The following is a 22,576-nucleotide window of genomic DNA, read 5'->3' as shown; positions in this document are numbered from 1 at the left end:
GGATGGGGAGGGAGCAGATCATACACCCATCTTTTTAAAATATAAAGTAAAACACTATCAGTACTGTCTCCGATGAAGAAGGAAAAGAACACAGATGAACTAATAGAACTTTTCCTCATTATGCCTTTAAATAGGTTTATGCTATTTTTTAAAGTAAGTACTTTTAAAAATATGTGTATATAAAATTATATCTGAAAATAAGCAGAACTTTATCACCATAGCACATTTTATCATGCAAGAATAGAATCTAATACAATAATCAGAAAACTAGATAAAGAAAACTTCTCTTTGGTAAACTATGGTTCAAAGTCTTCTCAAAAATATGGACCTGGTCAGTAAGACTCAAAGTAGTTGTCTTATTTATTTTGCCCAAACAACTTCACCTTTAGTAGTTGACAATAACATATCACGTGGGAAAAGAAGACCATAAATTTAAAAAAATGGAAATTCTACCATTTTATATGAGCTTAATCAATCATTCATGGCATCCTACCAGTCAAGAAAAGGTTCTCCGATAAACACAAGCTAACATGGTATTATCTGGTCAATAAAAAACCAATTCCAATATCTGATTATGAAGATTCAGAATGCTTTACTTTCTTTCCACAGCTGATTAGCTCTCAGCAGAAAGCACAATGGGAAGATACATAGTTAATACAGAGTCTAAGAACAATTTGAAAAACATTAACCTCTGTTTAAATAGAAAAGAAAATGAATATTAGGTTTTCGCTCTTTCAAAATGTGCACATCTAATAAATCTGTAGGAAAGTGATACCCAGAAGGTTGCATTCTGTCTTGTGAAGTGATATTTAAGTGAGTTTTAAGGACAAAATCATTATTACTAGGGACAAAAATCACTACTCCATATATATTATACAGAAATTATTCTAACAGTAAAAAGCGGGCAGGAGGAGAAGGGGACGATAGAGGATGAGATGGCTGGATGGCATCACTAATTCAATGGAAATGAGTCTGAGTAAACTCCAGGAGTTGGCGATGGACAGTGAGGCCTGGCGTGCTACGGTCCATGGGGTCGCAAAGACTCGGACACAACTAAGTGATTGAACTGAACTCAAAAAGCGGGTAGTGTAGATGAGGAAAAGTCTCTGAACTGACAATCAAAAGAAACAGGTTTTATTTCTCCTGCTCCTGGTACTAACTGTATGGGAGACTTCAGGCAAGATCATTTAACTTCTCTGGACCCTGGCTTCTCATCTATAATATAAGGGAGTCAGACTTAATTATCTCTAAGGTGCCTGTCACCTCTTGATTCATAACACTATAAACCTTCAAATCTGAAATAAGTCACTCATATTTTATACATTTATAAAATCAATACAAACCTCAGTCATTTAAGAGAGACAGTGATATTTCCCTCTTACCTGAAAAACCAGTGCCGTGCAGCAAATTCCGAAGCTTACTACAGAGCTGGATCATGCTGTCCAGCTGTCTGTTTATCTTTACATCTTGTATCCAGGCTGGGGTGTAACACACTGGACATCCACTTCCAATGCAGTCACTTACACAATTACTTAAAAAGGATTAAAAAATATACAGATGTCAACACACTTTCAGCAGGATCTAAATTCCAAAAAATAAACCGCGTAAACAGAAGTAAATGAAGCAAAGGCTGTTCTAATAAACATTGGTCAATCATAAAATATCAGTTAAAACAGTGTTTTTGAAAGAGTGCATGACACTAACGCACACAGCATGCAATCCACATCTAAAGTTGCTTATGTAACTTGCTACGAAGAGACTATACCTGGCCAGACAAGAGTCTGCATAATTTTTCCCTGTAAATAAATCTATAGCTTCTAAAGAGAGTACAGAGGGAGATTAAAAAAAAAAAAATTTAGTCCCTAATGCATACAAGTCACGCATATGAACCTTTCCTATTCTAAACCTAACACTGTGCTTCATAGAAATTCCCCAAAATTACTGCAAAGACAGAGGTAAAGGTATTTTTTCTTTTATTTGTGTTCAAGTGTCTAAAGGCTTGTAAAGTAGTTTTTGAGGAAAGATTTTGGTTCTTTCAGGTACTTTTAATCTGCAGACTCAGTTAAATGACCTCAGATTATCTGTCCAAGAGTTACAATCTCATAGTTAGAAAGACTTTTCTTAAATTTCTTGGTGGCTCAGATGGTAAAGAATCTGCCTGTAATGCGGGAAACCTGGGTTCGACCCCTGGGTTGGGAAGATGCCCTGGAGGAGGGCATGGCAACCCACTGCAGTACTCTTGCCTGAAGAATCCCCATGGACAGAGGAGCCTGGCGGGCTACAGTCCATGGGGTGGCAAAGACCAAACAACTAAACACAGCACAACACAACAACACCATTTGTGACTCCAATGAAGATGTGCACAAGCTTTTGTTCACAATTCCCCACGAAACCTATCTGTGAATCCCGAAACAAGAACCCTCTACACTGCATCGTGGGAGTTCCCTGGTGGCCGAGTGGTTAGGATTCCAGGCATTCACTGCCAGGGCGCAGCTTCAGTCCCTGGTTGGGGAACTGAGATTCTGCAACCTGGACAGCACATTTGGAAAAAAAAAACAAAAAACAAAAAAATAAACCTTCCGCCCCTTCTTTAGCTTCACCAGATGGGCTGCAGCAGGAAGGGGTAAAATAATAGCCGTAACAGCCACATCTCCTCCCAGCACCACACCCCTTTTCCTGTGACCCTCTTGTCTGCAGGCAGACGACTCCTCCCACAGCCCTGTCTTCTACTCAGCAAAACAAAGAAATTTGCAAAAATGTAAAAACAGTGCCAACCTGACATTTTGTCTTTGGTTTGCCAGAGTTATTTTCCCTTAAAAAGAGTTCTTTAATATTACTATGCAATGTGTTTATTATTATTTTTATTGTTATTATTATTATTTTTAAACGAATTAGTATTGTTTAAATGTCTCAGTTTTACATGGGAAAAACACACATCCATCAACAAAAGCTCTTTGTGGGGCTCAATTTTCAAGAATGCAAAGTGGTTTGAGCCCAAAATGTCTGGGTTCCCCTGCCACATATCTTGAAAATTTACATCTGAGAGTTCATGAACTACTTTTATCAGGGACTGGCATGAAAGTATGATATTCTGAAGCTGCCAGAACATGTCAGTAAGATAAAAACCTGTGTTCCTACCAATCTTCCCTTGACTCCAAGGCTTCAGCCGCACTGCGACATATAAAACCATCTTTTAAAACCGCACGGCCGTCGGAGAAGGCGAGGGTAGGATGACTTGAGAATAGCATTGAAACATGTATATTTCCACATGTAAAATGGTTGACCAGTGCAAGTTCAATGCATAAAGCAGGGCACTCAAAGCCGGTGCTTTGGGACAACCCAGAGGGATGGGGTGGGGAGGGAGAAGGGAGCGGGGTTCAAGATCAGGGGACACATGTACACCCATGGCTGATTCATGTCGATGTGGCATAAACCACCATAATACTGTAAAGTAATTAGCCTCCAATTAAAATAAATTAATTAAATTAAAAAAAAAAAAACTGAATGGCAGGAGTTCCCTGGTGGCCTAGTGGTTAAGATTCCAGGCATGCACTGCCATGGCCCAGGTTCAATTCCTGGTTAGGGAACTGAGATTCCACAATATGCACAGCACAGCTCCCCAAAATGAAAACAAAACCTCACGGCATTTACAGCACTGGTCAACAGCTTTAATATCTCCAAATCTCCAAGAAACACAAACAGCTACCCTAATTCTTGGCACCATATAATGAAAATGAATCAAAACTACACTGAATCAGTTCTTTCTTCTGTTCACATATGGACAACCATTTTCTCTCTTAAGATGGTTCTCATGCCTCTCTTAATCTTTCATTGGTTGTTTTAAATCACAGATCCCTTCAGAATCCAATTAAAGGTATAGAACACACACATATACACATGCTTTACACACAATTTCAAGTTTGTTATGCTCTAGATGTGTAACTGATCTATTATATACAGTGAGTACAACCCCGAAATGAAATACATCTGCTTATTCCAGAGTGGAGACAGGGAACAGACAAATTTTAGATAGGCATTATTGGAGGCCTTTTGGAGGAGGTAATATTTGAGCTGAAATGTAACTGATGAAAAGCTAGGCTCACAAAAATCTGGCGGACAGAATTTCAGACAGGCATTATGGGAGACGTTTGGAGGAGGTAATATTTGAGCTGAAACACAACTGATGAAAAGCTACCCTCACAAACATCTGGCAGAAGTACAGCTCAGATGGAAAAATCAGTGAGTGCAAAAGTCCTGGGGCAGGATGAGTTTGACATGTTCAATGACCCCAAAGGAGAAGGTGGCTGAACAGCGGGTCCGAGAGGCAGTCAGGGGCTCTGCCCCATGCAGAGTCTTGTGGACCCCAGAGCAGAGTGTTCTGATTGTAAAAGAAAACCCCTGAAGGATTTTAAGAGTGGTAATGATATGAATGTGGCTCAGATTTTTAAAAGATCACTCACAAGAATATAGAAAATGGGGAAGGGGGCCAGCTCTGAACGTTTTACAATAGGCTGGAGAGAGATCATTTGATGGTGGCTTGGACAAAAGCATAAACAGGAAATAGAAAAGTGGGAAAATGAAAGACTTAGGGGGCATTTTCAGGTGAAATGGAGAACTTTATGATATGGGATAAGCAAGAAAAATAGCAGCCAGGTGTGCCTACTGGTTTCTGCTTTGAGCAACTTTGGTACCATTTATCCCAATGGCACCATTTACTGCTATGAAGATTACGGAGGCAGGAACAGGGTAAAGGCAAGGACAAGCAACAGATCTGCTCTGAACATACTAAGCCTGGCATCCCGCTTCGTCATCCAAATGGAGTTACCAGGTAGGCAAGAGATACTTTTTCCTACCCCATCCTCCTGCTGGCTGTGCCCCATGGAGCAGACCTGTGTTTCTACATAGAAATAAGATTCGGACCCTAAGCACAGCCGCCTCCCACAGTCCCCAGCGCACCCAAGTGACACAGTGCGTTACTTTCACATGTGCTTACACTTCATATCGCAGTTTGCTCATGCCAGATAATCACAGTCATAACTTGAAATAATTAAAAGATTGATTGAAAGGAGGATATATTAACCCTGTCTCACAGACAATTAAACTAAGACATTCACTCCTTTAATTGATTTCCTCTTGAATAAGAAATAAGATGAGGTGAAAACCTAACATTCTAACCTCTCAGCCAGGGCTTTAGTAGATATAATTTCATAGGAACTGTTATGGCTTGGATTGTGTCCCCCCACAAAAAGATGCTTAAGTCTTAAACCCCAGGACCTGTGACCTTATCTGGAAACAAGGTCTTTGTAACTGATCTAGTGTAGATGAGATCATTAGAGTGAGCACCCTAATCCAATATAACCGGTATTCTTAGTCTTATAAAAAGTGGACATTTGGACACAAATAGTCTACTCTGGCCACTTGATGTGGACAGCCCACTCATTGGAAAAGACTGTGATGCTGGGAAGGATTGAAGGTGGAAGGAGAAGAGGGCGACAGAAGATGAGATGGCTGGATGGCATCACCAATGTGATGGACGTGAACTTGGGCAAACTCTGGGAAAAGGTGAGCGACAAGGAGGCCTAGCCTACTGCAGTCCATGAAATCACAGAGTCCGACACGACTTGGTGACTCAACAACAACAAAAGGCACACGAGGGAGACTGCCATGGGAACTTGCAGGCTAAGAGCAGAGTGATGTATCTCTAAAGGGAAATACCGCCAGAAACCAAAGATTCTGCACCAGAAGGTAGGAGAGAGGCGTGGTACTCTTACCTCCCTTACCTCCCTCAGAAGGGGCCAACCTCACTAACACCTCGCTATTAGACTTCTAGCCTCCACAACTGTGAGACGATAAATTTCTGTTGTTCTCAAAGTCACCTGGTTTTTGGTAAACTGTTATGGCAGCCTTCAGAAACTACTACAGTAAATGATAAGAACTTAGGTTTCACAATTTGCAGAGGCTAGATTCAAAATTAACTGGAAGGGTAAGAGAGGCATATTTGAATTATATAGTAATTAATTTTCTCCCCCAAACTTTCTCCCCAAACAGTAAAGCTATTTTCTAAGCTTTGTACCAGTGGATAAGTTACCCTCTTTGACCTTTTAGCTTCTGATTTGTAAATTAAGACAAATAAAAGGATCAAAAGGAGATAATGTACATTAAGTCATTTCGCAGTCCATGAGAGTTATACAACAGAAACTAATACTAGTATCAACATGATCACGTGACTATTACCTTGGTAAAAAAATACACTTAGATTAAACGTGTGTGTCTATCTATCATAAGCCACCATTACTTACCTACAGAAGATGTGCTCACATCCGCCTAAGCACACAGGCTCCCTCAGAATATTAGTGCTGTTTGAAGAAAGAAAAATAATCAAGACTTAGGTCACTGTTAAACATTTTTTTACCCAACGTTTCACGAGTCCAAGACCCAACACTACTGTACTTGTTTCTCAAAACGTAAGATATTAAGGTCATATTCATTTGAAAGGCTGTAACTCCCTGATTAAATACTGTCTCATCACACATCTGCTGAATTCAAATAGCAACTACTGAACTCAGGACAAACTGTAACACTTTTTATAATGCATATGCTGAGAAATCATAGAAAGAAGCAACTTTGCTCAATATCTCTGAACCTCTTTCAAATAAAACCAACCACTGGCCACTTCTTTCAATTCATGATTCAAAGTGTAGACCATAAATCTCAAAATGAGACCCACAAATAGAATGACTATACAGTGTATTGTCCAAATGAAAATACTTCTGAGAGTGAAGGGCAGTGATAACTGGATAGAATAGCAAGTGTAAACCAAGACTGTCATAGAAAAATAGGACATCTGGTCCCCTTGACCATAAAAATTTATGGTTTCCCATTAAAAAAAATTGCTTTCCAGTTGTTGTCAAGTAGCCATCTATTTTTTACAGATGTCTTTTCAGAAATGCAGCTATTCTTTCTACTTACAGGAAATTGTTTTATTCTTTAAAGCAACCGGGAATAGGAATTGTCAGGTTGGCGGTCTGCAGAAAATTAAGTATCCCCAGCATTGTCCATCAAAAAACACCTGCTAAGTTTGATAATCCTAAGAAGGTAAAGCTACTTAACTAATAAACACAGATCAAGTCATTAAAGTCAGAGGGCGTAATGAAGTAAGAAAAAACAGAAGTAAAGCTTTTTAAAAATGAACTTTTTCTAGTTTATTATACTAACCCTAGGACCTTTAGGTATTTACATCATTATTATCCAATTATCTCTGCACACATCTCACGTATCAATAAAAATAGCTCTCTAAGTTTCTTGAAAGATCAAATGCATCACACTGCACATTTTAATAGATATGAACATTAAAGTGAAATTGAGCTTTCCAGCAAGAGTGCTAAAAACAGAGCACACCCACAATGTTATTCTCAAGATATTGAAAATGGTGCTCACTGACATTATAAAACCCATCACTTTTTAAAAACTCAGAACATCTGATTTCTCTATCACACTACATAGAACAAAGTGACAAAAATATGACTGGTGCCGGCAACTTCTGGCAATTCAGATGATCTCTGCTACAATGCTCACGCTAGTCCTATAATATTATTCGAGCTACCAAACCTAACCTCTGATCTCCGAATAAGTGTGTTAAACTCTACTTCATTACAAGCTTTGCCTCTGAGATCTCAAAAGTTTTGTGACCAAACGTCCTCTTATCATAATATCCCCCCTCCCTTTTATCCCGTCACCCTGACCAAACCTCCACCTTCAGGTTGCTCTCCACCTGGAGAGACTTCCATTCAGTATTAGCTGCTTGGATTCCCTACCAGCCCAGGCCACAGAGTTTTACACGCTTCAGCACCATCTTCACCATCACCCTAATTCTACCAACCTCTCAGAAACTCAAGAATGCCAATCCACAATGCTAGACAGAGCCCCCAGTCAGCTCCTTCCATGCCTGCACTCAGGCTCTGAATAACCACTAAAAAAAGACAGAAATACATACAAACTTGTCTCTAAAACTCATCAGGTAGTTTCCTCACCGTTGTATCTCTACCAAAATGATGTAGTAGGTGTTCTGTGAGTAAACAAACAAATGAATAGACTATTAAAGCAATGCCCAAGCTCTAAATCCCATTAATCTTACTGAAGCCAAACAGTGTGAGCTTTGTCCTCCCAGATTTATTCCTACTTCCCCACCCTCCAGGTTCAGAGGGAAAGACCTCCTTCAGTCATTCTTCCTTCTTAAAATGTGCTGCTCTATTTGTCCTTGGATCCCTTATCTTCCCTGCTTTCTAAAAGAGTCTATTCACATGACTATAGCCACCTTTCATCTTCTAGCTGCATCTAAACATGCAAAGTTAATCTCTACTGCAACATAAAAAAACAAAACCCTTTAGACCCTACCCCCAACTCTCCCTTCCACTCTAGCTCTTCCCTTTCTTGTATATTTAACATCTTAAGTAAGAAATCTCACCAGCAAATCCAGGAGTCCACAACCCTTTATAGCACAGGGACTAGTTTCGTGGAGGGCAATTTTTCCATGCACTAGTGGGGAGTGGGTGGGGTTTGGGGATGATTCAAGAGCATTACGTTTATTGTGCATTTTATTTCTATTATTATTACATCAGCTCCATCTCTGATTATCAGGCGTTAGATCCTGGAGGCTGGGGACCACTGAGCTAATCTGCCTTTTCTTCCTAGCTTTAACTCCCATCCGTCTGTTCACACTGCTCACCAAAACATGTTTTGGTCCTCATTCTCCCCGACATCCCTGTGAAATAACATCAACCTCACCTTCTTTCCTGAAACCTTCCCTGAGTTTTAATTTTCTTAATTTGCTGAGTTCAATACTTCCTTAGTTGTTTCTTTTCCTATTTCTCAATGGAGGTGTACCCTCCCAGAGCCTTCTGGCTTTCTCTGCCAATACTTGACTCAATGACTTGATTCTATTTATAAACATAAATTTCCTTCCTAAAATGAATTTCTTGATCTACAGTTCTTACCCTTCACCCCAGCAACAAGATACTACAGTGCAATTAGAAATGAATCCAGTACTATAAATAACTGGTCAACTATAGTAATTATTTTAATTAATGACCTTGAAAATATTTTTTATTGCTGTTAAATGAGAAAAGACAGTGGGAGAGTGAATGAAAAGTGCATTCATGTATGAGTTAGGGGAAGGAGCAGGGAGAGGAGTGTTATAGCCAAAGCTGGAAGTAGTTCAAAAGAATTCTAACAGAAGAGCTCAAAGAATAGATTCGCTACACAGAAGGTGACACCAATTTCTGTCAAAAGTGAGACTTCCTCAAATGTCTAGAGCTCCGCTGAGAAGACTCTCTGGAATAAAAGAATTCTTATTACAACCAGACAATACCTATCAAAATTTTAAATGTGCCAAACTTTAACTCAACTATTCTACTGCCAGCAAGTTATTTTTCAGATAATCTCAGAAGCTTGCAAAACTGAAACTTCAAAACAGTAAAGATATCTATCTAAACAAGATACCAAAAGCTTCCAGAGACTAAGATAAAATGTTAGATATATATACATACATATTTTTTTAAAGAATTCAGAATAGCACAAGTCATCTCAAGGCAGACAATGGACATTAGGTCTTCACAGTAATGACTAAAAATTATTTTGTACTTTGAATACGATATCCAGTCATCTTCCACAGTAGAAAGTTGATCATTGGTAATCAGAAAAGTCATCTTTCAGAGTAGGAAGTTAGGAAATAAACAAATAATGTCCAAAATGGAAAAAAATCTAGAACTAGCAATAGAAACGCATTTGGTCACGTGGAAGTTAAAAGAACTAAGGGATGAAAGAGGCTGCACCTGGAGTACAGAACTCAAAGGTGACAGGAATGAGGCAAAAGAATGTTTCATTACAGTAGTTCAGTCATTGATTTTGTCAACTGTGTTCAGGCATAATTTCAATTTTAAAATTTTACATGTAAAGACACATGGACAAGGACATTCACTCTAGGCTAAGTCTTGTGTTTATATAGCACAAGACTGGAAACTAAATTTCTACCAAGGAAATGGTTAAATAAATCATGATACATCTACCTGATTGGTATCCTCTCATCTGAGGTACAAAGCGCTTATACAAATGGAGAACCACTTAAGGGATACACAAGTAATTGATTGCAGTGGGTTCTTGAAGAAGGTTCAGACTTGCTTGTCATTCATTTAACAAATCTTGAATGCCTGTATACTGTGTTATTTTAATTCTTTGGCATATACATGTATTACTTTCAGGTTTTAAACCCCAGTTTTAAACAGTTCTTCATAATTTGATTACTCCAAAGCAAAAACTGCTCTTATCACACCCGTCAGTGTCTGTTAACATTTCTCAAACACCTTAAGTCCAATGCCAAGCCGAGGACTGCTCAGACTGTCCCCAGTCTAGAATATATCAACAGTTCCTCCTCTTCCAACACTATTCAAGCCCAACACATTTTCCAGATACTCTCCAGGATGACAGAGTGAAAGTGACACTAAACAAAGAAGCATAAAAACACTTCAAGTTTTGTTTCCACACCATTCACTTCTGCAGAACCTGTACCCCACAGCAGACACACACAGGACACAAAGCTGACTGCATTATACTCCTTCCTAAGGGGCTTACTCATCTAGTCAGGTAGCTTTATAAGCCAAGTTAACATGTGACTTCCGACCAAAATATTCTAAAGTTCCACACATGGCATCAAGCAGGGCTCTGGAAACCAATGCTGAAAACTAAGTATTTTGTATTTTATCTTCCTGATTCCTTTTTTTTTTAAGTCTCCAAATAGATCGTAGTCCTACAGACAAGAAATCTTGACTTTCATTTTTTCTGAGCTCCCCAACACACCATTACCTACCTAGCATGGTGCTATGTGATTTCAATAAATCCTTAGGGAATGAATCAAGCAGAAGACTACATACAAAAATGCATTTATATTAGCAATACTATTTTATCTGCACCCTGTATTTTGTCTGATATACAGGGGAAAAAATCCAGAGGAATAAGAAAATACATTTGCATGGTAACCGGATTTCTGCACCTTGAAAATTCAGCTACTTTACTTTTTTCCATCTGCCATCATACTTTTGTTACTTTACATGTAGTTGATTTAGAAAGACCTGTAATCAGAGGATTATAACTAAGTGAAGAAATAAGTAGGGAAAACAAAATTTTTTTTAAAAAGTCTTACTGACAGAAAATTTTCTTTGCAAAGAAGAAAAAGAAAGTAAATTCAGTTGCAATCACAATACTGAGGCAGACCTATTTCTGAACTGAATTGGTCCCTAAGTTTCCATGAGATATCAACTGCTATTTAGTATTAGGCAAGATAGCTACTGGGCTTCCCTGGTGGCTCAGAGGTAAAGAATCCGTCTGCCAAGTAGGAGACTTCCCTGGGTCCGGAAGATCCCCTGGAGGAGAAAATGGCAACCTACTCCAGCATTCTTGCCTGTAAAATTCCACAGAGGAGCCTGGAGGGCTACAGTCAATGGGGTCGCAAAAGAGAAGGACCTGATTTAGCGACTAAATAACAACAAAACAAAGACAGCTACTACAGTGCTCATGCATTTCAGAAAATCCCCATGCTGTTTTTAAGCGTGGACCAACACACTTACCAAACTGCAAAGGCTCACCAAGTTAATTAAACAACCTGGGTTTTTTTCTTGAGGGGAAAAAATAAAATTGCTAGCAAATAAAGGAATATGGACAATGATAGGAAAGCATATTATTTTGCACAGTTATTCTCTACGTCAGATTCAAGTAAATCACAGGGAAAAATAATTCATGTCTGATTATTCAGTTCAGTCGCTCAGTTGTGTCCGACTCTTTGCGACCCCATGGACTGCAGCACACCAGGCCTCCCTGTCCATCACCAACTCCCAGAGCTTACTCAAACTCATGTCCATTGAGTCGGTGATGCCATCCAACCATCTCATCCTCTGTTGTCTCCTTCTCCTCCTGCCCTCAATCTTTCCCAGCATCAGGGTCTTTTCAAATGAGTCAGTTCTTCACATCAGGTGGCAAAGTACTGGAGTTTCAGCTTCTACATCAGTCCTTCCATTGAATATTCAGGACTGATTTCCTTTAGGATGGACATGGACAGATTGCATCTCCTTGCAGTCCAAGGAACTCTCAAGAGTCTCCTCCAACACAGCAGTTCAAAAGCATCAATTCTTAGGCACTCAGCTTTCTTTATAGTCCAACTCTCACATCCATACATAACTACTGGATAAACCATAGCTTTGACTAGATGGACCTTTGCTGGCAAAGTAATGTATCTGCTTTTTAATATGCTCTCTAGGTTGGTCATAACTTTTCTTCCAAAGAGCAAGCATCTTTTAATTTCATGGCTCCAGTCACCATCTGCAGTGATTTTGGAGCCCCCCAAAATAAAGTCTCTCATGGTTTCCATTGTTTCTCCATCTATTTGCCGTGAAGTGATGGGACCGGATGCCATGATCTTTGTTTACTGAATGTTGAGTTTCAAGCCAACTGTTTCACTCTCCTGTTTCACTTTCATCAAGAAACTCTTGCTTTCTGCCATAAGTTGGTGTCATATGCATATCTAATTATTTAGTGTCAATAAATATTGAATAAATCAATGAGTCAAACATCAAAGGGGTTAACAGAATTCTATACATTAATGTCTAATAGAATAGAATCTGCTATTATGAGACAGATAAGCCACAGAGAATATCATGTATATCCAACTCAAACAGTTTTGGTTATTTTGTCTTCCGATATATTCCATTTCTATCAAAGTAAAACAGTATCTAGTAACTGCTGATACTCCGGTCCTTAAAGTATCACTTCCCCTACCAGGTGGCTCAGATGGTAAAGCATCTGCCTACAAAGCGGGAGACCTGGGTTCAATTCCTGGGTCAGGAAGATCTCCTGGAGAAGGAAATGGCAACTCCAGTACTCTTGCCTGGAAAATCCCATGGATGGAGGAGCCTGGTAGGCTACAGTCCATGGGGTCGCAAAGAGCCGGACACAACTGAGCGACTTCACTTCACTTCACTTCTTTCCCCTACCTGATGTTCAAATACTGAGTTTCACGGCTTAGACACAGGCATTCACCTTTGAGAGATGGAGTATTCCTGCCGTATAGTAAACAAGGATCACAGTCAGCGACTTCAACCCTGATTTTCTGAGCCCTAAGGGCAACTAGGAGAGAAGCCAATGGCACCCCACTCCAGGCAAGAATCCCAGGGACGGGGGAGCCTGGTAGGTTGCCGTCGATGGGGTCTCACAGTGTTGAACACGACTGAAGTGACTTAGCAGCAGCAGCAGCAGCAGGGCAACCAGGAGGGAAAACAATACCCCCAATCCAGCAGTCAATAGCCTGCAGCCACTCCCTACAGTGAGCCCAGAGGCCACTGGCCCCAAATAGCTGAGATGCCTATGAAAGGAATACTTCTGTGAGCCGGGAATGCATCTTCCCATACATCAGTTCAGTTCAGTTGTTCAGTCATGTCCGACTCTTTGAGACCCCATGAATCGCAGCACACCAGGCCTCCCTGTCCATAACCAACTCCCGCAGTTTACTCAAACTCATGACCATCGAGTCGGTGATGCCATCCAGCCATCTCATCCTCTGTCGTCCCCTACTCCTCCTGCCCCCAATCCCTCCCAGCATCAGGGTCTTTTCCAACGAGTCAACTCTTCGCATCAAGTGGCCAAAGTATTGGAGTTTCAGCTTCAGCATCAGTCCTTGCAATGAACACTCAGGACTGATCTCCTTTAGGATGGACTGGTTGGATCTCCTTGCAGGCCAAGGGACTCTCAAGAGTCTTCTCCAATACCACAGTTCAAAACCATCAATTTTTCGGCGCTCAGCTTTCTTCACAGACCAACTCTCACATCCACACATGACCACTGGAAAAACCATAGCCTTGACCAGATGGACCTTTGTTGGCAAAGTAATGTCTCTGCTTTTTAATATGCTATCTAGGTTGGTCATAACTTTCCTTCCAAGAAGTAAGCGTCTTTTTAATTTCATGGCTACAGTCACCATCCAGTGATTTTGGAGCCCAAAAAAATAAAGTCTGACACAGTTTCCACTGTCTCTCCATCTATTTCCCATGAAGTGATGGGACTGGATGCCATGATCTTAGTTTTCTGAATGTTAAGCTTTAAGCCAACTTTTTCACTCTCCTCTTTCACTTTCACCAAGAGGCTTTTTAGTTCCTCTTCACTTTCTGCCATAAGGGTGGTGTTATCTGCATATCTGAGATGATTAATATTTCTCCCGGCAATCTTGATTCCAGCTTGTGCTTCCTCCAGCCCAGCGGTTCTCATGATGTACTCTGCATATAAGTTAAATAAGCAGGGTGACAACATACAGCCTTGACGTACTCCTTTTCCTATTTGGAACCAGTCTGTTGTTCCATGTCCAGTTCTAACTGCTGCTTCCTGACCTGCATACAGGTTTCTCAAGAGGCAGGTCAGGTGGTCTGGTATTCCCATCTCTTTCAGAATTTTCCACAGTTTATTGTGATCCACACAGTCGAAGGCTTTCGCATAGTCAATAAAGCAGAAATAGATGTTTTTCTGGAACTCTCTTGCTTTTTCAGTGATCCAACGGATATTGGCAATTTGATCTCTGGTTCCTCTGCCTTTTCTAAAACCAGCTTGAACATCTGGAAGTTCTCGGTTCATGTATTGCTGAAGCCTGGCTTGGAGAATTTTGAGCATTACTTTACTAGCATGTGAGATGAGTGCAATTGTGCAGTAGTTTGAGCATTCTTTGGCATTGCCTTTCTTAGGGATTGGAATGAAAACTGACCTTTTCCAGTCCTGTGGCCACTGCTGAGTGTTCCCAATTTGCTGGCATATTGAGTGCAGCACTTTAGAAAAGTGCTAAATTCCTTAACCTGAGATATCTAGTTTTAATTCACAAAAATACTTTTGATATTCAGACTACCCACCTTTTGTTGCAACTTCTATGCTAAAAATTCCCACCGAATAAAACATAACTCTCAAATTCTAGGTTGTGACTTTTTAAGTCGACATTTTTATACCCTCTTTCCCACTCACTTCCAGGAGTATGCTTTCGATTGCCATGTATTTGCTGGTAACTTTCAAATTTGAACTCTGAGCCTGAAACTCTCCTCAGGCCCAGACCTGCATAACAGTAACTTCACTTGCAAGACCATCTCCTCTGCTACAGGGGTCAGTAACTAAAGGGTGCTCAATGTGTCTGGTAAGTTTCCCTAGCAGTCACAAGCCCTAAATAACATCAAGTCTGTGTAGCCTGTCACAGGACTGTGCATGTCCTGGTTCTAGCCCTAAATCCCTAGGGAAAAGACCTGCGCCTTTGCATGTGCCCTGAAGCGTTGTTGTTCTTGTTGTTGTTCAGTTGCTAACTCCTGTCCAGCTTTTTGCAACCCCTTGGGACTGCAGCAAAGTCTGTTATGCCATCCAACCATCTTATACTCTGTCATCCTCTTCTCCTGCCTTCAATGTTTCCCAGCATCACGGTCTTTTACAATGATTGGGCTCTTTGGATTAGATGGCCAAAGTATTGGAGCTTCAGCATGGGTCTTCCCAACGAATATTCAGGACTGACTTCTTTTAGAATTGACTGGTTTGATCTCCCTGCAGTCCAAGGGACTCTAAGAGTCTTCTCCAGCACCACAGTTCAAAAGCATCAATTCTTCAGCTTTCAGCCTTCCTTATGGTCCAACTCTCACATCTGTACATGACCACTGGAAAAACCATAGCTTTGACTATACAGACCTTTGTCAGCAAAGTAATGTCTCTGCTTTTTAACATGCTGTCTAGGTTTGTCATAGCTTTTCTTCCAAGGAGCAAGCATCTTTGAATTTCATAACTGCAGTCACCACCCGTAGTGATTTGGGGTGCCCAAGAAAATAAAGTCTGTCACTGTCTCCATTGTTTCCCCATCTATTTGCCATGAAATGATGGGACCGGATGTGATGATGAAGCCTTAGTCGATGTTTACTATGGGTAATTATCCCCCAGGAACCTATAGAGGATTCCTGGCATTTCAAATGAACTAACAACATCCTCTGGTACTTCCACCTGCAATGTAACCTTAACCTAAATGCTTTAATACCTTAATTTAACAAACACTAAGAAACTATATGTCCAACACTGTGGCTGCAAATGTGAACCTACCCTTATGAAATGTGTAGTATAAGTGAAAGAGACAGGTGTCAATCAAAGAAATCAAAATATCACAGAAGTAAACAAATCCCACAATTTGGAGGACATGATACAATGGTTTGTGCCCTTTTCTATGTGTATATCCAACTTCACTAAAAAGTTTTAAATGATATTTTGCATCCAAAACACGCTAATAATTCCAGAATCTGAGAATAGGAAAGAGTTTGAAAAATCAAGTCATCCGTTTTCCTCATTTTACTTATGAGGATGCCAGAGTCCAGGGAAAGGTTGATAAGTGGCTTTCCTTAGGGAGTAACAATGCTTCTAATCTAGGATCTGACCTTGTCCTAACTCTGCCCACCTGACTCACTCCCTTGTTATTCTATATACTTTTTAGCATATTTTCATTTGTTATAATCTATCCGGCTCCACCTATAAAAGTCTATCCAAATCCCAATTCAAAAGCCCAGGAAGCTTTCCTCCATTAGCCTACACAAGTACTCATTTCTGCAGCCCCTAATTCACCCTAGATTGTGTATTAGGTAACACATTTCACCTCTTACAGCTAAAGATACCCTCCTTGAGGGTGGAAAGCATCAGGGCACACAGGTAGTGCCTCAGCGGTTGCTCATTGTCCTAACAATGAAGGCAATAATCATCCCATCAAAGGATCGATGGCCTGTAAAAATGCCTCTGAACAATCAGAACTAGTGAAGAAAGACAAATTCCAGATCCTTTATTTTACAAGCATCCATATAGCAATTCAAACAGAACACACACTGCTCTGAGTACCTTATAAATATTAACGCATTTAATTCCCTTAACAAATTTACAAAGTAAAAAACTACTACTAACTAATCTCACAGATGAAGAAAAGGAAACATATAAAGATGAAATAATTTGTCCAAAATCACTGGGCCAGGATGTGAAGCCAGGATCCAAAATCCATTCTCTTAACCACTAAGCTATGCAACTTCAAAACAATGTCAACCACCTTTACTATTAATAAAATGATGAGATAATTTAGAAAAATAAAATCACCTATCTTAAAAAACACGAAACTATGCTTTTACTTTTTACTAAAAGTTGATTTAAAAAATCATTAGAATAAGGACCTATAGTACAACACAGAGAATATTCAATATCAATGGTTTATGGTAATAAACCATAATGGAAAATATGAACAAATGTACATATATGATAACTGAATCACTTTGCTGTCCACCAGACACTAATACACGTGGTAAATCAACTACACTTCAATTTTTTACAAAGTCACTAGAATTCCAAGTTAAAATTGTGTTAGATGCTAAACTCCAACACCCACCAAAAAAATATATCAAGAGGTATTTAATTATATTAACTCACAAAACAGTGACAAATGAATGACACCTGGGCTTTCCCACTACATTTCCTAATTCCTACTTCCTTTAGGAACACATTATTCTCATGCTTTCTGTCAGTCTCTCAAACCGACAGTCTTTCTGTCACCATTTTTCCAAATCTTTAAATAGCTACTATCTAGTTGTGAGGCATGTCACATCTGGCCTCTTGAACAATTTCATCAGCTTCGCCTTGAAGTCACACTCATGTTAAAGGTCAAGAAAGGATGCCCTGTAATGTAGCCAATCCACCCTCACCCACCAGTAATGCTTGCTCCAAAACAGATACAATGTGCTACACAGGACAGGTGACAGCTGGGAACAGGGAGATGGATAACAGCTGCAAGCTGAATGCAGGGTAATTGGGGTAATCACTAGCCCACTGGGTAAAACTGTGAAGCTCTATAAAAAGGACATACTGACACACAACTGCAGATAATATGACGTTGTTTTGAATGATGCGCAGCAAAAGCAAGAAGCAGGACATCCTGAGTTGCTCCTTTCAAGCTATGATACAGCCACTAGACAAAGCCTAAGTGGGAAGACTGGGCTGGTTTTCTCCCATACTTTACTCGCCACAGACAATGTCAAATGTGCAATGACAGGAAGAGGAACACTGATCATTTCTAAACACTAAACCCCATTTGACACTAAATTTCCCATCAAAAAGGATTTTTTAACCTTAAGATGTTTTAACATAGTTTTGCAAACTACTGCCTATGCACCAAATCAAGCCTGTTTTTGTACAGCCTTCGAGCTAATGAGAGAGTCATTTCCTAGGCAGGTTGATAAGTCTAGGGGTCCCCAAGGAGAGAGAGGTCTGGGACATTCAAGGAGGAAGAAAGGACAAACTTTTTTACCTTTTTTCCTCTACATTCCTTAGGATTATATAACAATAATGTATCCTGCCTGAGGACAGTCTTTGGATTAAACCCTCTGGCTAATTCTGTTATCTTAAAACATAAATTATGGGAGTAGGTCTGGTCTTTACAAGGATGTATCCTGCCTGAGGACAATCTTTGGATTAAACCTTCTGGCCAACTCTGTTATCTTAAAATGTAAATTATGAGAGTAGGTCTGGTGAGGTCTTTGCAACCTCCAGACATTCTTTGGATTCATTGCAGAGTATATAACTCCATTGCTAACACTAGCAAAGGGGGTACTCTTTTGCCCCCTTCTGATGCCTATGTTAGAAGCTTTCTCTATCTCCTTTATACTTTAATAAAACTTTATTACACAAAAGCTCTGAGCGATCCAGCCTCGTCTCTGGCCCCGGATTGAATTCATCTCCTCCGGAGGCCAAGAATCCCGTGTCTTATCGTTCAACAACAACCTTTCATTAAAAAATCGGGATGGGGAATACGTGTAAATCTATGGCTGATTCATATCAATGTATGACAAAACCCACTGAAATGTTGTGAAGTAATTAGCCTCCAACTAATAAAAAATAAATAAAATAAAATAAAATAAAGAATTTTTTTATGTTTTTAAGGGTTGTAAAAAATAAAAGAACAGACAGTGTGTGGCCAGCAAAGCCTTAAATATGTACCATATGACTCTTAGAGTTTGCAGAGCCCTATGTTAAAACAAGCACAAAAGGAATAGCTAAGATTTAGTTAATCCATCAGTGGTTCACATATTAATTTTTTGTTTTCAATCACTGGAGCTAAATATTATTAACCATGCAGGATGAGTTGTATTAAAAGTCTGGACCTAATTACTGATGTCTACTTTCAGTCTTTTGGCTCTTATTGTTTGCTCACTTTAGTAAAACTGGAAAAATACTGGTGGGGATAAAACTGAAACTGGCCTTATTAGATTTGAGGACAACCTATAGGTTATTCCCATAGATTACCTCTTTTGTCCACCTTCCCCCAAACCATTCAGCAAGCAGGCTGTATTTTTGCATTTTTATAAGACACTTGTAGGACTTCCCTGATGTCCAGTGGTTAAGAATCTGCCTTGCGATGCAGGGAATGCATCGCATTCCATCCCTGGTTGGGTAGCTAAGATCCCACAAGTTTTGCAGCAACTAAGCCCACAAGTGACTCAACTACTGACCCCATGTGCCGCCAAGGAAAGATCTCCCACATAACAAAACAAAAAAAGAAAAAGGTCCCAGGTGAAGCAACTAAGACTGAATGCAGCCAAATTAAAAAAAAAAAAAAAGACAACTATTGTCAATCACTTGTTCTATGATAATCACCACAGTGGCCACCCCAATAGTCGAACTCTACTGTCTAGTGAAGCAACATGCTGCTATCCTCACGCCTTCCATGCTGAAATGTACCATCTGAATGTCTAACTTTCATTGACTTATTTTAAAGTCAATGAAAATATTGTCATTTTCATTGCAAATAAAGTCAAAGTTGCTTCTGTTTTAACAACTGGCAGAGCCGGTTTGTTTGAAATTTTTTATTCTCAGATGGATGACCTGTGAACTATGGGAAAACACACATACTCAGAATGTCTTCATGTACAAACATGCCACTTTTCTAGAGTGTTATGATGTCATTTCGTCACAAGTGTTTAAGTTTTTGTAAAACAAAATATAAGTACAAAACTCTGACAGTTAAGTCCTTTCAATTTGAAGAAGTTGCTATATTACTTATGCTTTCTGTACAACTAAGTTCTGCAAGTTGGAAATCACAGTGAGAAAACAAAGTCCAAAAAAGAAATATGACAGAACAGTCACAAGCAGAGAGAACAGCTGCCAGAGTGATAGTGATGCAGAAATACTGCGATGTGCACGCAGCAGGGGCTCAATAAATGATTTTTGAGCACGAAAAGTGAGACAAACCCTTTTCTGTTTTTATAAACCTTCTTGACCTCTATATTAGGAGAAACTACAGGAAAAGGAGAAGCAAGGAGTACCAGACACAAAAATGATGGAATGAAAACCTTGAAATGAAAGGATTCCTATGGTGTAACAGTATGAAGGGAAATAAGCAAAAGTTAATAACACATAGCATCTCTAGGAGCTGGAATCCCAAACCACACAGTCTTTGATCAAACCAAGGAAATGTGGAATTGAATGAGCAATTGGCAGTGTCCATTACACTGGCATCTTCAGTCAATTGTCAACAAGGGTACCCAAAACTTCCCCTCCCCAAATAAGGCTGCGACGGAGAACTGGTCAAAGGGGCCAGTTCAGCAAAGTGACTGCAGCTTTATATTTAGCAGGCCTCTTCAAACCTTACAGCCCTGGGCCTAAGGTTCTGAAATTACCCTGGACACAAGAACCAGGGGCAAGGTGAACAGTGCAGAAGCCTCAGCCCTAACCGATTCAAACTCTGGAGGCGGGAACTGGGATCCTCCTGTTTAGCCACACCTCTAGACTCTTTTGCCCGCTAAAGTTCAAAAACTACCATCTTAGACGGTGTTTGGTGCAAACTGAAAGACAGAAAGTCTCCGGGAAAGGACTGAATGGGGGCCAGACTGGGGAGAACGAACACCAGATCCCTGTAGTCGTAAGTAGCGTGGAACTCTTCGCGACCCCCTAGGCTGCAGCACGCCAGATCCCTGGGCAGGTACTAACACTACTCGCCCGCCCAAACAGGGGGCGGGAAGGGGAGCGGGAATGAGAGGAGGAAATCGGAGGTTTGAGGAGCCCCCTGGCCACGCCGCGACCCTCCCGGCAGCCCCCTCGAGAGTCGGTCTTTACCAGCGTGAGCAGCGCAGCAGCTTCTCCAGCCGGTCAAGTGCGGCGCGGCTGTGGGCCCAGGCCCCGCTGCCCGCCGGCTTCATGGCGGGCGCGGGATGAGGCTGGTTCCCGGAGCGGACCCTCGGCTGCCGGTTCCCCTGCATCGCCCCGCCCTCGCGGGGTAGGCTCCTCCGAAGGCGGGAGGCTGGGAGAGCTCGGGCAACCTCCGAGACACCGGAGACCCGCGACCCGACTCCTTGCCCCCAAGCCCAAGCAGTTCCTAGGTCTGGGCCAGCGGGACGCCTAGGGGGCGGGGCGCGCGCGGGGTGGGCGGGGCGCGGGGCGCGCGGGGTGGGCGGGGCAAGGCCGAAACGCGCCAAAAGTAGGGGCACGCTAGCCGGTGGGGCGGGGCCTAGGCTAGGGGAGCGGCCGCAGCTGGACCCATGTGTTGGCCGGAAAGGGGGCGGGGCCACAGGCTGTCTGGAGGGATAAATGCAAAAAACTGAGAAGATTCAAAGGAACTTTCACTGAATTTAATCAATGGAAAGTCACATGCTGAGAAGTTTCAAGTATTATCTATGTGATTCGCTCAGTCGTGTCTCTTTGCAACCTCCGTGTACTGTAGCCCGCCAGGCTCCTCTGTCCATGGGATTTTCCAGGCAAGATAACTGGAGTGGGTTGCCATGCCCTCCTCCAGGGGATCTTCCGGACCCAGGGGTGGATCCAGGGTCTCCTCATTGGCAGGCGAATTCTTTACCGTCTGAGCCACCAGGGAAGCCCTATAAGGAGTGCTATTTCGACAGTTGCTTTGTTTGGAAAAGCTTTGCTGTGACACTGAAGATGCCTCTCTGATTCCTAAGAAAGTATCTTTCTTTTCTTTCCCCACTTCCTCTTCCACCCCCACCCCAGGCTTTTCTGTGATAGCCATATATACAGATGGGCTTTCCCAGTGGCTCAGAGGGTAAAGCGTCCGCCTGCAATGCGGGAGACTTGGGTTCTATATCCGGGTCGGGAAGATCCCCTGGAGAAGGAAATGGCTACCCACTCCAGTACTCTTGCCTGGAAAATTCCACGGACAGAGGAGCCTGGTAGGTTACGGTTCATGGGATTGCAAAGAATCGCACACGACTGAGCAACTTCACTTAGATATATACAGACACTAACTACTACTCACCCCTTCACCCCGTTCCCCATCCACTCCACTGCCAAATCTTTGCATTCCCGCCCCCCCTCCCAACTTACTCTCAAATTTTCCCATTTCTGTCTTACAGGTCCAGTTGTATCATTTTCGCCTAGATTTTCCCCCATCACCTTCTAGCTGATTCCCCGGTGTCCCCCCAAGTCCCCTTCAATCTTTAAGCTACACTGCAACTGTCTAAAACATTTCCAAATAAACCCATGGTTAGTAGAAGTGGAA

General features: G+C 41.2%; 1 protein-coding gene across 2 annotated transcripts in view; it reads right to left on the bottom strand.

Annotated features, from left to right (window-relative positions):
- BARD1 (BRCA1 associated RING domain 1) overlaps positions 1-21,456 on the bottom strand; it is an 84,197-nt gene extending 62,741 nt beyond the window's left edge. Inside the window, exons 1-3 of one of the 2 annotated variants that reach the window (XM_043445517.1) lie at positions 21,181-21,456; positions 6,300-6,356; positions 1,383-1,531 (exon numbers count right to left, since the gene is read on the bottom strand). In XM_043445517.1, coding sequence (XP_043301452.1) covers positions 1,383-1,531; positions 6,300-6,356; positions 21,181-21,323 — 349 coding nt within the window. In that variant the 5' untranslated portion in view covers positions 21,324-21,456. The remainder of the gene's footprint in view (positions 1-1,382; positions 1,532-6,299; positions 6,357-21,180) is intronic. The other variant, XM_043445518.1, reaches the window with a different exon arrangement.
- Positions 21,457-22,576: the final 1,120 nt, after the last annotated feature.

This window comes from Cervus canadensis, chromosome 24 (assembly GCF_019320065.1).
Source record: "Cervus canadensis isolate Bull #8, Minnesota chromosome 24, ASM1932006v1, whole genome shotgun sequence".
Lineage (NCBI taxonomy): Eukaryota > Metazoa > Chordata > Mammalia > Artiodactyla > Cervidae > Cervus > Cervus canadensis.
The sequence above is the reverse complement of the archived record's forward strand: the minus strand, read 5'-3'. Positions and strand labels throughout refer to the sequence as shown.